The 16,005-nt window shown below is 34.3% G+C and overlaps 1 protein-coding gene across 7 annotated transcripts in view; it reads right to left on the bottom strand.

The window, feature by feature from the left end:
• The window catches only part of POT1 (protection of telomeres 1), an 86,272-nt gene that overhangs the window by 29,277 nt on the left and 40,990 nt on the right, over positions 1–16,005 (bottom strand). For all 7 annotated transcript variants that reach the window (XM_042792900.1, XM_042792902.1, XM_042792899.1 and 4 more), the window contains 2 exons: positions 4,604–4,894; positions 580–735 (listed from right to left, as the gene is read on the bottom strand). In XM_042792900.1, coding sequence (XP_042648834.1) covers positions 580–735; positions 4,604–4,894 — 447 coding nt within the window. The remainder of the gene's footprint in view (positions 1–579; positions 736–4,603; positions 4,895–16,005) is intronic.

The following is a 16,005-nucleotide window of genomic DNA, read 5'->3' on the forward strand; positions in this document are numbered from 1 at the left end:
TGCGTATAGAGGACAAAGCATAGGATGAAAGATGTATTCTTTGCTAATTTACTGTATTCAGAAGCAAGATGGCAGTATTGCTGAAGATCAGATGTTTAATTATGTTGTTGTTTTCTCTATCTAAGCATAATCAACATTACTGACCCACTAAATGAAGATTGCACTGCAAATTGCAGAAGTTTATAGAACTGAAAATCTTTTATTGACTTTAGAATTACAGGCCTTTAATAGGACTACAAGTTTAACCCCACTTTATATCATTTAAAAAACAATTCTAAAGCATAGAATACATTTTCTAGAGTGCATTATTTTCACAGGATTATACATGATACTGCAGTGTCTGGAAAGAATTGCTTAATTGGAAGAATTTTTTTCATGGCAATTTTAGGATAATGAGGCTGTTTTACATGTTGGAGGAATTTTGCATTCAAATAAAAGGTATGGGAAATACAGTGAAAGATAATGAAGAATGTTTGAAACTAATTAACAGCAGAAATGAATTGATACATTCTCGGAAGTGATCTCTAAGCAGAAAATAGGCCACAAAATGAGACTTAGAAATACCAAACTGTACATTACCTTAAGTGATTTTGCCAGTTGTACATGGTTATCATAGACTAGAATGTCCACTGTTAGATTTCGCAGCTGATGAAGAACAACTTTTTCTCCTTCTAGGTCTCTTGCTTCCACAGGCACCTTCCATGTTGGGTAAAGACATTTTGTGCCATCCCATACCTGAAATGAAAATTAATTATTTCAATATGCTCAGAATAGTCAAGGATTGATATTTTAAATAACTTATTTTTTAAACAAAATTTTTGTTTGATTAAAAATTGATAACAATAAGAAACCTTAAATGGAGTCTCAAAGTCCTTAAAATACTTAAATTAGATTTTATGGGATTAAAAGAAAAATAATTCCTTAACAGATTATAAAAGAACCTCCATTAAGACTATGATCAATTGTTAAGACCTGGGATTTGTTAGTATTTAAAAAAAGAAAAAAAAAATCAATGCTAGCAAAACCTCAACTGTTTATCTAGCAGTTACAACCACTAGAATTCACCATATGCAGAACTGTCTATATTAAAAAAATATAGCAGGATAAAAATATTAAACTACTTAAGCTACAATATGTGAAGACTGAGTACACAGCATATACTCCCTTAATTACTGATATCTCCTACATCATCATACACTGCTATTTACCCAGAACATATTAGAAAAAGCATCAGTATTTAACATATACTTAATAACAAGGATTCTAAAAACTGCTTGCCTAAAGCTAAATTCTTGAAGCACTTAAGTATTGAAGTATAAATAGAATTATCAAAGTTATTGTGAAAACGTAAGATTACCAACAGATTTAGCACTTTGGAACCAAAATCTTACTACTAAAACCAAACATTAAAATTTCAGTGATAGCTGCTTATGATATATTCCGTAAACTATGGTTTCCTCAGTTGCTGAAGATATACTCTTCTCAAAGACAACAGAAATAATGATCTGAAATACTGGTATAGAAAAAGAAAAAACTAAAGGCATTTGGACTGTAAGACTGAAATGCTACATTTCATAGTATTTTGTGCATATAGATTCAATAGAAGCTATTTTTCAGACAGTTTGTGATACCAAGGCATTCTGTCCCATGAGTTAGGCACTGCAGAGGGGTAAAAAAAAACAAGAGACCAAAGCTTAATTTTTAAAGGGCTTCTACTCCTTCTGTTTAACTGCTGTGGATCAAAGGACCCACAGCAAAAGATCTAAGAATCAGCAAAGCCATGTGTAAATACACTGAGAATGACTCATGGTTGAAATACTCATCCCAAATCAAGCAATAAAAGGGAAAACTGTTCAGAGTGAAAATGACCAATAATATCTAATTAATATTCCCAAATAAGAGTGTATTCTGAAGGACCCAGATAATGAGGTGGTATATCCTGCCACAGATTTAAGAAAAGCCTATTATCTTCTGATCCTCTACCACGAAGTACTTAAAACTACCTTTGAAAGAGATGTTGCCCATTGCTTTATCAAACTTTTTCCAGAACTAAGCTTGAGAAACATAGATTTAGTGCATATGTATTATGAATTCTGTCACTTTGATAAAATAAATAACGTTAAGTTTATCAAGTTTCCCGTTATTTTTCAACTGGCTTTACTTGGGACACTTTGGTAGATCAACACTAATGAGATGGATCTGACAAATGGATTGAAATAACCTGAATACTTCCTGTCAGATACAAGGATGATTACTTAGCTTCACAATGTCCTTTGCTGGAGGAACTAGCGGGGCTAGCGTCAGGGCACCTTTGGGGGGAATTTGTAAGCCAGTAAGCTTTCTTTACAAGAAAAATAATAATCGTTAGCAAAGTAGTTGGTTTTGGTTTTTGTTTGCACAATTATGAAAACAAATCAAGCTCTCTACCTCAGGAGCTTGCCAGCTTCACTTTACTCAAACTATGGACGAGAACACAGAAGCCCCGGTTTCAAAAACCAACACTGGTCTAAAAAACAACACTGATTAAATTTATTCTGGATAAGAAACAGCAAATGCTTCCATTACTAGTCACAAACAGACTGGAGCTAAGGAATAGTTAGAGACAACCTTTGATCACCACGGTTGGGAAAACACTGAAATGGGAGAGACACCATGAAACCCATTTCTCTTTTCGGGAGAGTATGCTAATTGTATGACATAGCTTAACGTACAGAATTTAACTGACAGAAGAAAAGAATAGTAAAAATCCTATACAAGGCATAAATGACAGAATAATTTCTAGTGTGAATTTTTTAGTCTCCATCAGTTCTCTCCGCTGTCTCTATGCTATGCCAGCCTCAGGTGCTGTGCATATCCCAACCAATTTAGCAAGTGATCAAGTGTAATATTAAAAGTTATGCTATGGGTGATGTACAAAATCACTGAAATTCAGTTCAGTTGTCTTTGAAGCAATCCCCACTAGTTGCATGAGCTCAATGCTTAAAATCATCATTATATATTATAATCAACTATTAATATAACTAATATACTTGGAATGACATGATAAATTTAAATCATTATTACAAAACCTATAATCAAAATAATGTAATAATAATATTATTTAATGATCACTCCACTTGAGCCGATATTGAATTTGGGGTTTTTTTGTTTGTTTAGTGAATCAACAAAATAATCAGATATCTGTCTACAATATTTTATAAAGGCTTCTCATCTATCATGACCAACATTTGATATGAGAAAGGGATTTTGCCATGCTTGAGAAAGGAGGAAATTAGCAACAGTGTACTAATGTCAATCTACCATTTTTAAGCTTGTCTGATGGATTTTAGTATGGATTTAAGTATTTAATATTTTATACTATTAAAAAAAATATATACTGTCAAAGAAATTACGTATCAGAAAAACTGATCTATCATTATTTGATTTTAAACTTTTACCTTCCTAAGTCTATCCTAAGTTTTCTCCCCCGAGTCATTATCTTTGTTATACAAAAATGACAACAACTTCAGATCTTACAAGACAGAAAAGAGTGTGAAGAAATATTCATAATTTAAGAAAGCACTTGTGTCTGTCCTTGCAAAGGGTCCTTCAATGCTGAACATATACTTATTAATGAACAACTTAATTACAGTCCACAAAGTTCTGAAATTTTGCTGGGTCTCATTTGACATCTATTTCACAAGGGATAATTAAAACGAAGTATTTGTAACAGCTGCAAAGCATATTATAGGATGACACTTAAGGTTTTTTTCTGTGTAGTGCATGCATTGTTCTGCACGAGAAAAATCTCTGCTGCTTTAATGAAGGAATAATGAAGTGTGATGTTTCTAAAAATGTTCTAACAATCCAGCTTAATACAGTAGAACAAATAAATAATTTTGGAAATGGAAAATAACAGGCTGTTCATCACTCACATTTTAACAATCAACATATAAAAAAAAAGAAAAAGAAATACAGAGGAGTTTCACAATAACACCAGACTGATGCATCTGAAGCTAAAACGAGGGAAATCATGCAGCCCTCTTTTTTATTTAGCTGATGTTAAGGATCACCCTTGGAAAATACTCTCCTGCTGTGTGGCACTTAGCATTTTGTACTTTCAGTGAGCACTGATTCACAAAGCACTTAGATATAACTGAAAGAAGCTACCTAAAATCCATCAAGCTAGATAACATAATCCATTAATTAATTTTCTAGATAGTGCTACTTACTGCATTAATTATATCCAGCAGATCTAGAAAAAAAAGCAGTAATTGCTGCTAACTAAGAAACAAGGATAGAATTTAAAACAAACAGTATTTTTCAGCTTTAAGAAATCTTGTGACATTTATTTACAAATGGTTTTGAAACGATGATCCATATCAAAGCCATCTTACAAAACCTCTCTAAAGAAATAAATCAGATGAACAACTTTAACGAGAACTAGGACTTCTGTTTTGTTTTCATAGAAATAAAACGGTCAAGGATCATAAATTTCCTTAACCTTTAAATATTTATCTACATAACATTATTTAAATTGTTGAATATGCATATTTTATTGAAAACTGAATCACAATATCTTAAAAAATAAAACTAATGTATTATTTTTAAAAAATACATCTACCTTTAGAAGAAAAGAAGATCCATCCACTTTTGCTTTTCCCACCAGCTGGCAAGTGAGGTCAAAAAACAGCATTGGTTGAACACCAGACAATTTTGCTGCTGGTCCAGAGATGGAAAGATGACTGGCTGCCCAAACACGTAATTCTTCTACTGTTTTCTGTTCTTCATCCATGAAAGTGTACACTTTGCTAGAGGTTCGAGGAACTACTGGCACTCCTACTGTTCCATCAAATGTCAAGGATGCAAATCCCACACTGGTAATTCCCTGCATCTGTCCGTTGTATTCCCTGATCTGTAACAAAATATGAAGTAAAAAAAAATAAAAAATGGTTGAACTGTCATCGAAATATACATATGCTTCTGTTTTATCATGTGCATGAAGAACGGACCATTGATCATTTTTGGTCCTGGTACTATCAGGAGAATGTAGTCAAAATAAAAACAAAGCAAAAAAAAGGATATTAACATTAACAAGACAACAAATTGAGTAAGTGGAAAATATAATCTAATGCAAAAAATTTTTTGAAGAGGCAAACTAAAACCTACCTGCACATACACAACATCAACATGGAGTATTTTACTCACAAATCTCAAAATGTTTGTGTGGGGAACCCATCAGGATTGCTTTTACAGATGGGGAAACTGAGGCACAAGAGAAATTAATTTTTAGGGGTCACACACAGAGTGATGGCGGAGCAAAGTTATTATGGATTCCTGTTTTCCACCTCTCACAATAGCCCCGTTTCCTGATATTATGGAGCTGAAAAAGAAAATATCAGTTCTAGGAGCTATTTTTCATCTATAAAGCAAACAGTGACCAGCTTTCATCCCTTGAATTATGAATACAGCTTTCACAATTACTCTTATGTCTACTGCCCTGTACATGACAGGTCCCCTGTATCCTGCTGATTTAACTGTGTATGTGCTACTACATAAAAAACAGTGTTCAAAGTCAAGCATTCCTTCAAGAATCTAGTCTAGACTTATTGTTCCCTGCACTTTATATATATATATATATATATATATATACACACACACACACATATATATACACACACACATATGCATATATCTGTCTCATTACCCAGAAATCTCAAACCGGCTGTTTTGATCCACCCCTATTTAATTAAACTTTGCTTATCAAAACCAAAAAAGCAACAAGACATCTGAATATAACGTTTGTGAGATGATCTAGGTTAGGATTTCCAGTGCTCAATTTTCAAATGGTTGAAAATCCTACCGATAAAAAGTGCAAAATCTTAAAGATGTCACAGAAGTCCCAGACAGCAACATTTTTTACCAAAACATTGCCAGCTATTTAGGCCTATATTTTATAAACACAATGAAATTTTAAAAAGCACAGAAATAAGTATTCCTTGGAAATTCATAAACAAAGCAGCTCAATCTTGGTGACAGGAACTCCTTTAATTCCTGCTCCTTTGATATAATGCATAAACACACTAAGGATTATCTCTATGATAAACTTTCATTTTCTTAAGCATTCTCCAGACCTGACCAATAAGCACATCAATTTATGGTATAGTTTTAGTTCACTGTAACACTGAAAAGCTTTAGTCGTTTAATCTTTAGGTTTAAATCTTGAAAATACAAGAAAAGCTTATGGACAAATTGGGAAAATACATTGTTTCATAATCAATTCATGTCCATTACCCATGATCTAGAAAAAAATGTTCTGCTATAACACTAAGACGTTATCTAATAAAAATACACAGATTTACTTTAGTTGGTGCCCCTGGCATTATAGTCCATAGCTTCTCAAAACAGTTAACATCCAGAGGGGAGGAAAACTCTTTCATCACTTTTACTCATTCATCCGCTATCAAAAGATACATCAAGCATATTTTTAAGTATCTTGTCTGACATGTCAAATGTTTCTCAAAGTTTTTTAGTTTCCAATTTACCTACTTATTTATTTCTTCACTAATTCTTTTAAATCATCATCAAATGTCTTGACTTCTTTCTTAATAAAATTTCTGTCCTAGACCTCTAGCCTATTTTTGAGGGCTCGAAACATTTCAGGAAACCAGTTCAAGAAACTACTTTGTCTTCCTGGGCTTCCGCTAATAATTCACCATTGACTATTCTCCCCATTTCCCAAATCCTTTATGTCATGTTTTGAGCATTATGAGGCTGTGCTTGAACATATGGTACTTTTGACATCTCCTAATACCCTCTATTTAGTGAATTTGAAATCAACCTTAATGTAGGGAAAGGCAGTTATAAAATAGCAAAAGAAATAAAATATGTAAGAAGGTAAACCTGAAGTGTCATGATGAGAAAATTACCAATGATCCTGAAGCAAAACCAAATGTCCTTAGGCATATGCATGTGGAGAAGCCACTGAGTGGTCCCAAAGGTAAACAGCATTCAACATTATTTAGTGAACAACAGAATAGACAGGAAAAGTAAATGTAGAATGGGTTACAGAACAAAATATTTCATAGCTGGAAAATTACTTATGTCAGACCCACAGAACAGATGACGGCCAGCAGAAAATCTCCAGGCTTGTCCTTTAAAAACAAATCATTGCTAAAGTGATGAGGAATCACTGGAGTGTAAAATGAACAACATCCATGGGCAAATGTTGTTTCATTATGGCACTCTAAGTAGATTTTAGATCAAGTTAAGCAGTGCTACTGTCAACTAGCTATACTTCCCACACACAAATGATTTAAAAATTGAATTAAAATTAGGAAAAAGAGCTAATATGAGACTTCTGTATATAATGACAATTTTCCCTCAGTAGATTTTGTGTAATTTCTCAAGGACTTGGAGATTTTTTTAAAAATCAGGGCGGGGAGAACAGGGAAGGTGGGCAGGTAACTATCACTTTAAAAATTCCCTGACAATTTTAAATGAATTCAATAAATAATGGTTGCTAAACAAAAATATCTTCTGGGAGAAAAAGGGAGCCGATACAATGTATCTGGCTTGTTCTAAGTGGGCAAGTAAATTCCAATATGTATTGCGGGAGTCTTTGGCATAGTATTTATAAAGTAAAGAACAAAAGATAAAATGTCACCTCAACAAACTGGATGGGCAAGAAACTCTAGTGATTTCTATGGGGTACAACTCTATCCTGAATATGCTCATTGAAAAAAAGCTAGTCTTAAAATATTTGTAAGTAGATTTACAGCAACCTGAACCCCCTGATTTTTTTTTTTTTTTTTTTTTTTTCACTGAAGCTGGTGTTATTCATCTCACTCAATGGAAAAGTGCAATAGTAAGTAGTGTATGAGGCTGGAATAATAGCATCTCCAAGGTAGTTTTCCATCAAAACTGATTGTTAAATTGCAGAAGCAAAGGACTAATATGAAACCACTGCAGTCACAGATCATCTTAGAATATCAAAAAAATATCTTGTAAAACAACATATACTAAGCTAATATACACAGTTCTTATACTATGAAGGAAGATTTCCTAAAAGAAATTTAACCATTGATTTGTGGAAGGATCAGGAGTTTAAGATACTATATTGAAACATGAGTACATGAAGCTTAAAACTTATTATTTATATATATAAAATTATTTCAAGACACTGTAGTTTGAGTTTTTTTTTTTTTTACTTGAATTATTGCATCGTCTGAAATGCACTGTCAAAACTTCGATTCCAATTTGAGTATACATTCAGCTAAGGACCTCACTGTAAGGTATCTTTTACCTAAGCAGAAGTAAAAAACCTATGATCCTTGTGATTCATGGTTGACAACAAAATCAGAGATGATCAATGTTCACATGCTGCTACCAAGTCTGCTCTTAACTGCAGAAATGTAGTATATGTGAAATGCCAGTAAAAAAGAAAGGAAGAGTGCAAAATTGTCTACAGGCAATGTATCTGCAAGAATTATTGTACTGTGGTCAGCAATGTATTCCCCTCAGTTAAACACGTATATAAACACAAGCCACTCTGTGTGACACTAAGGGGTTCAGTTGACACAGAAGCAAAGTAACTTATGAAATAAGCAGTGCCCAAAAAAATCCCTTCCTTCTCAAACACAAAATCTGATCACAAACCTTCAGGAGCAAAAAACTTTATGAAGGTATAGACTGAGTTACAAGTGGCTGTACTGAAAAGGGATACTGTCCAAGTACTAGAAAGTTATGGCCTGATCACAGAACCACAGGAATTCTAGTTTGCAGAGACCTCTGGAAATCATGAAGTCCAACCTCTTCCTCAGCTCAGCAATCTTGTCAGCACCATCAGGCTTTGGCTAGTTAAGCCTTGAAAAATTCCAAGCATGGAGATTCCAAAACATCCCCATATAATCTCTTTCAATACCACACTACTCTTAGTCCACAACCATCCTAGGAAACACTCCCTTTGCCATACTAAGTGTCATCCTCTCTAGATGCATAAGGTTCCACAACACCAATTACTAAATATTTTGATTGTATTGAACGTTTAAAAAGATCTGTAGGAATTTGGGGAACATACCTACACATGGATTATCTTTCAACTGAAACTCTATCCAAAAACTGAGACAGGAACTTGGGTCAGTGCAAAAAAAAAAAAAATCCCCACAATATACTAGGTGTCACACACTCATCTAATTTGTTCTTAGAAATGATGGCTATGAAAAAAGACTTCTTTCTAGAAGAAATAAAAAATGTACCTTATGCTAGAGAATGGGGGTTTCAAGTCACAAAGGGATGACCTTCAATTCTCCCCATTCACTCACCACCTTAGACAAAGTTTTAGACACAGATTACTGCACATTAACTTGAAAAATGGTCTAGAATAGCTGGAGCAGATACTTGATGGAAAAACACAAACAAATAAAACATAGGTTTTCCATTGTGTTAAGACAAACAATTAGTTCACTTAGACAGGTATTTAGCTTATTTCCTTGGTTCTTTCCTTTCTATTTTGGCTGTGCAAACAAAGAATGCCAACAAAGCCAACAAAGAATGGAATGGCATCTAAGAGCGACTGGTGCAAGATAGCATGGGCTTCAGACCTGTCTGAACTGAACCGTAGAGCTTTTAAAACTTGGAAACACCCCATAGATATTGCTTGCCATTTTAGCAGTGAGGAGTTATAAACAAAGGTTGCTTTCTCCTGTTAAATTCTATTATTTAAAATGTCTGAAATACCAAAAGAATTGTCCTGAAGTCTTTTCGGGTATAAATGGCCTCAACAGTTTAATTCCTAAATGGCTTCTCTATCAAATGGGAGTTGTTCCTTTGTGTAACAGACCTAGAGAAAAAAACAAAGTCCTGGATTTATGATGATTTGTTCATTGCAGAGACTGTAGCCCCTGAATATACTATACTGTATGTCCAGCATCACCTACAGGATATCAATAATTAATCCCCTTAATTTGTTTCTGTTCCAATGCTGCTGAAACTCTTGAGCTTTATTAGGAATTGCACAGGAGTAAGAAGAGGCTAAATGTTAGAGTAAGACCTTTGGAGATATTTCTCACTAGCCCTGTCCAGACTTGGCAACATGAGAACAACTTCAGTCCTACAATATGGAAACCTACATTTTTAAAACTAATCTGGAAACAGGAAATGTTTGCTTTCCATTCTGAGTGTCATGCAGTGCACGAGAGTGGGACAGGATGGAAGGCTAAAAAAAAAAAAAAACAAACACCATGAACCTTGAAGACATACTTCCAAGCTAAAACAAAGTTGCAGATCAATCATTTGAATGATAAACGCAGCCCGTAACAGAACATGCAAACAGACAAATACTCCAATACAAAAAAAAACCTGCTATGATTTGTTCAAATTGTTACTAATTTAATACCTTATTGCTCAAAAATATGCTAGGCAACTGAACCAAAGCCTTAACACCATAGCAGATCTAGAGATTAATTTATTTGTAAAAGTTTGATGATTGTCACTGGTACTACTTATAGGAAAAAAAGCTTTCTGTCAAAAAGCCACCTGAATGCATTTGGTATACTTCCTTATATTTTGTAAATGTCTTCTGACATTAACTAGAGTAAATCTCAGTCTAAACAAGTTTGGATAATACAGTATGTTGATTATATTTTCTTCTGTTTTAATAATGTAATCCTAGTGTACATGTACCTCCAGCTGTATGAACAGAGAGGTCCTTACATAAAATAAATCATTTTACAAAGATGTTTAAATATAACAATAAGAAAACTGAAATACAAAAACAATCTGCAAGCACCTTCCAAAAGAAAGTTAACAAGGCTAGTCATCTGGAAGTAAAATGATTTTTTATGAAGACATGAAAAATACATCTAGACATTAGGACCATAAATTACAGCTTATCCTCTACTATTCCTGAGAATTGCTGTCTGCAAAATAAGATAATCAGAAATGTCTGCAGGAATGGAAATACAAATTAAAGAAGAAAATGAACAATACATTGTACATTCCATTTACCAGTTCACCTGAACATACTATAATTATTTTGTGGGAAAAAAACTCTATGTAAAAAGCATATATAATGAAACCATCTGCAATAATTTCTGTTTTGATAATAATTTTAAAAAACAAGCAGGCACTGTGATACTGTTTTAGAAATATTCCTCAGAGAAAGTGGCATAGAATATTTGAGAAAATTCTAGTAAAGTAACAAATTATAGTTTTGGAATATTTCCTGTATATTTAAGACATCATCAGGTAACTTGAGCTAAAGTACTCAGATGAAAATTTCAGAAAACATATACGCAAAATTCTGAGACTTTGAATTATAGAGAAATTGTATCACTGCCTACAGTCCGTATTTCCTGACATTAATCACTATAGGACAAAAACTTGTTTTTAATTTAAAATCCATCAAAACTTCAAAGTGAATTGCATGCCTTACATAATTTTTGAAGGGAAGCCAAAAGCAATAGCAATACTGATATTTCTGTGAAAAATGTTGGTGCTAAAAAGAATCTCGTAATTGTTTACTAAAAAAATTTTAATTGCTTCCACTCTTCAGAGCAAAAATTTGAAAACAGGGTTGCAGTGCTGTGGACGTGTTCTTTGACATCCTTTTTAGCAAAAGGTTTCAAACCTAACTTTGGCCATATTTATATATTTGGACCAGATTTACTCAGAGGACATTAAGAGTCTGGCAGATAAATTCTGCCGAAGTTTAATGTTCCCTCAGTATGTTTTGTATCTCAGCTCCAGACTTTCCCCTCTCATCGTTATCAACCTGACAGCTACAGCCAGAGATGCCTAGGAATAAGAAACGAGCAGATACTTCTCCTGTGTGTCTCCCTCAGTGCCTTCCATATTGCATCAAATGGAAAGAAAGAGAAGGAATCAACTTTCATGGGACAAACTGGATTAAACTAAAGGAGGGAATACACAGAGACAAGGAAACTGCTAGCAAAGTGCGGAAGTAAGACTGCTTCTAGGAATAACAGCAGACTGATTTAAAGATGGAGTAAGTAACCTAGTGGAACAAATGCCATGTTAAGTATTACTAGATTAAGTAGTGATGTACAGAGACACAGGACAGAACTAATGGATAACAAAAAGGTAAATGTGATTGATCCTTCTATGTTTTTATAAAGCCACGCTCCATATGCTTGATATTCAGATTCCCACTCCTCTGTGGACAGGCAAACAGCTTAGAAACTCAGTAGCAAAACAGATATCTTATACTTGCCAACTGTGACCTATGGAGGGAATAGCCATCTTTATCATGGCTATACAGTACTTTTGCTTGAAGAAGCAATGTGTTTATATTGTAAATCTAAGGAGTTTGAACCAGAGGAATATGAAATTGATGGCATGCAAGGGATTTGTTTTTTCTTGCTGTTTTTCTTCATTTTTTTATTCTAAAGATCTAGGATGCTGCACCTAACCACAAAGCATAATTATTCCAAAGTATTTAGATTACACAGTTACTGTCTGGGCAAACAGTTCAGCTTATGGTGCATTTATATTATGATACCCCATTCCATTACCCTGTTTTTCTACAGGACATTTTCCTATGCAGTGCATGACTTGAGAAGTGCAGTGGTAATGAATTACTGCTGTGTAACAAAGAAGCTGTCATCTTTAAGACTCCTACTTCATTTGTTACAGCAACGGGAGCCTACATACAGAAGAAGTTAAGGCACAAGAGAGGAGAATAGTATCAAGATCACTAAATCAGAAATCTAGAGAATTAAGACTTTGCAACTGCCACAGAGATTGCATTATGCTAGGGAAGTCATATAAGTAAAGTTTATAATGAGAGGTCACTCCTTTGGTCTTCATTCTTCAAGTGTTCCACAAGAATTACACAGCTCTAAAATGCTGTGTATTCTGGAAGAAGACCCACCAAAACACATCCTAGACAGTGATTGTATCAGACAACTAGAGTACACTGAACAAGATGAACACCTAAATAAGAATATGCTTCACTTTTCCCCAATTCTCAAATATTAAAATGGAAATCAAATACCAATTCACTTCACTGTGAGTGAGGAAATAAAGTCTTGTTTATGAATCACTCAGAGGTAATAAGGAATACTAGAGAAAAGACAATGAGTAAATTAACAATTCTACCGCCATGGCAGGGTTTGAGCAATACAAGAAAGGCAGGATACAAGCCAAAACTCCCAAGTCAAGTGAGGATAAAATATTGCAGATTTATTCAGTACCAGCAGGTTGCCTTTTCCTTCTCTGTAACAGCTTAAACATTAGGCATTATGTCTAAGATATTAAGAGCATTCACAGTGAATAACAGAAAAAAATTCCAAGAAAACTCCACTTAGATAACTCCTCCTCTGCCACGAAGATAGAGGGAGGATAGACAATTAGCTCACAGGCCTAGTTTTTATACTGGGGGTTGGGGAATCCCCCCCTCACTGTCATCTCTGCAGAGCACTGACCATGGTTGAAGGCCTAAATACAGTACTGCAAATCAGTAAGTACTATAATTTATGAGAAATCATCATAAAAATGCCCTTCAAGAAATATTAACAGAAATGTAATTAAAAACAGAATCTTTCAGTTCGGTTACTAAGACACTTAAAATTTTCTTTCTCTGCAACAAATACTGAGCAAATAAAATTATTCTATATCCAGAGTAATCCCAAGAGAATCCTCTCTGTTAACCTCTTATTAGCTCCAAATCATTGGGCCTTGCCAACACCTGTGTTACTATGAAGAGAAGTTACTCATTTGCAGCGGAGAGTGTAGCTGGGAGCAGTCATTTTTAAAATGTGTTTGCTATCAATGTCAACTTCTTGGAAGTCTCTCAAAAACATATCTGGGTCAGGGAAATGTGAATACGTGCTGTAAGGACTACATATATCTGTCCGCAGTGGTAAGCAGAGCTCTGACAGAACATGGCCCCTGCCACTGCCGATGGCTTTCCATTCAGCAGGCTAAGAGAAGGTGATAAGGCCTACAGACAAAAGGAGAAGAGAGTGAAGAAGGAACTGCAGACAGTGGAATTAGAACTCTAATTAGAGTTGATTTCTTTTTTTAATTGAAACTGTGTTGCACAGCTATCACACATACTATGCCGGTTGTAGGTGAAAGAGAGGAAGAGTTCATCCCCCTCTCAGTTCACTCCCAGCAGGCTTCTATGTCAGATTTTTACCTATGCGGATCAGATATGAAAACTTCCAAAATAACTGCTTGTTAGCGTGGGGTAGTCAAAACATTCCTACCCAGAAAAAGACAACCGAGTGACTCTAGATCATTCTAACTTTGAAAGTAATTAAGGTGTCAGCTTATGCATCTGAGGAGATACGGATTCTGAGCAGCTGGAGGTCAGTTAGGGCTGGAAACCACTTAAAACAGCTCAGCTGTGATAGAAAAAAAAAAAAAAGTGTATGTGGAGAGGGAATTAACAGACCCTATCTTTAAATACTGAAACATCATCTTAGAGAATGATGAAGTACCAGCTGACAAGGATTTTAGAATGATAACCTCAAAAATCTGATGCCAAATCAGAATGGTGATGTTCCTTTTATGTGCTATATCAATAGGTTTCCTTAATAAGTTTATATTAAGATAATTAGTGGAGCTGAGACACTATTATATTTGTATAAAAGAGGGTGCATACATAACTTCCATGACAATGGTCTTGTTTTTTTTAACCTATGCTTCCCACAACTCAAAAAAATTCCAATATTAACCTACCACAGACATGTACCTTTTCAATTCTTTTACTTTAATCAGGCTCCTTTCTACTTTCTCCTTTTTCACACATATATGATAAAATACGTATTTTGATTTCAGAAGGAATAAACATGTTTCTGCCTCCACTGAATTTCAGAAACAAGTATAGCTATGTAACACTCAACCTGCTGGATTCAGAGAGAATTTAAAATTTAGCATAAGACTTCCCCACCTGAAGTCAAATCAATGAGCTTCTAAGACTAATAACACATCTCAGGTACTGATTAGCAACACAAGCTTCAAAATCTAAATCTAGTTTCATTCTACTCCAATCATAAATAAAGATGACCTTAAGGAATCTTGGTTTATACTAACCCAGAACACGTTAGCTAATTTCTCTCTCAGTTGTAAATATATATAATATACATGCATAGCTGCAGACTTTAAGAGTTCTTTCTCAATAATCTCAGTGGTACAAATCTCAATTACTGTATAAATCTTACCACTTTGTACATTTATTGTTGTGGGTTTTTTAATCTGTTCTGCTATAGCGTATCAAAACGTACATGCTCAATACTACTCACCTTTATCCCTTTCATTATCCTTTTGTACAATCTTAAGTTTCCTAGGTCTCTCAAGTGTTCAAATATGCAAATTGTTTTTTTTTTAAACTGTCCTCTTTCAGGACATTTACTCATTTCTGCTACAATTATTTTAATCAAAAATAAAATATATAATTATGTATGGTTAATCTTGCACATTAATATGTAACATGGTAAAACCTTTGGTATTATTCTGCACCTCTTTTAGTATGGTCCAGCATTTCAAGACTTCCATTCAGTCTCTGTGGTGTGGTTCCTCTTCCCTATACAGTTGCAGCAGGCATAAGAAAAACATCCAGCAGAAGCAGTATCAAAGCTATAAACACTGTTTCCTTCATGGCCTTTGATACAGATAAATATGGAGTAAGGCAGGAAAACATGAAAGAAGCAGCTAGAGCACAGTGCACACTCACAACCCCAGACAGATTACATTTACTTGAGTAACTCCAGATGATATAAACTGCTCCACAACAGAAGCTCTGAAGTAATCCCTCAATTCAATTAGTTTGAAGAGGAATAAATTGTGCACATTTGTGACTGTTATATTCTGTTCATCTAGAAGTATTACCACTTGATTTCTGTCACGTAGTTTAACAAATATTTTTTAAAAAATAATGCTGCTTTGAAGAGAGATAGCAGCTTAGTTCTCTGTTGTTGTTTAAAAAAATTGATAGTTTATTTACAGTTTTGGAAACCATAGCTGTTTTATCAATAAACTGCTTTACCCAATGTCTCCACG

The sequence above is a fragment of the Tyto alba genome, unplaced genomic scaffold, assembly GCF_018691265.1.
Source record: "Tyto alba isolate M040663 unplaced genomic scaffold, T.alba_DEE_v4.0 Super-Scaffold_2, whole genome shotgun sequence".
Classification (NCBI taxonomy): Eukaryota; Metazoa; Chordata; class Aves; order Strigiformes; family Tytonidae; genus Tyto; species Tyto alba.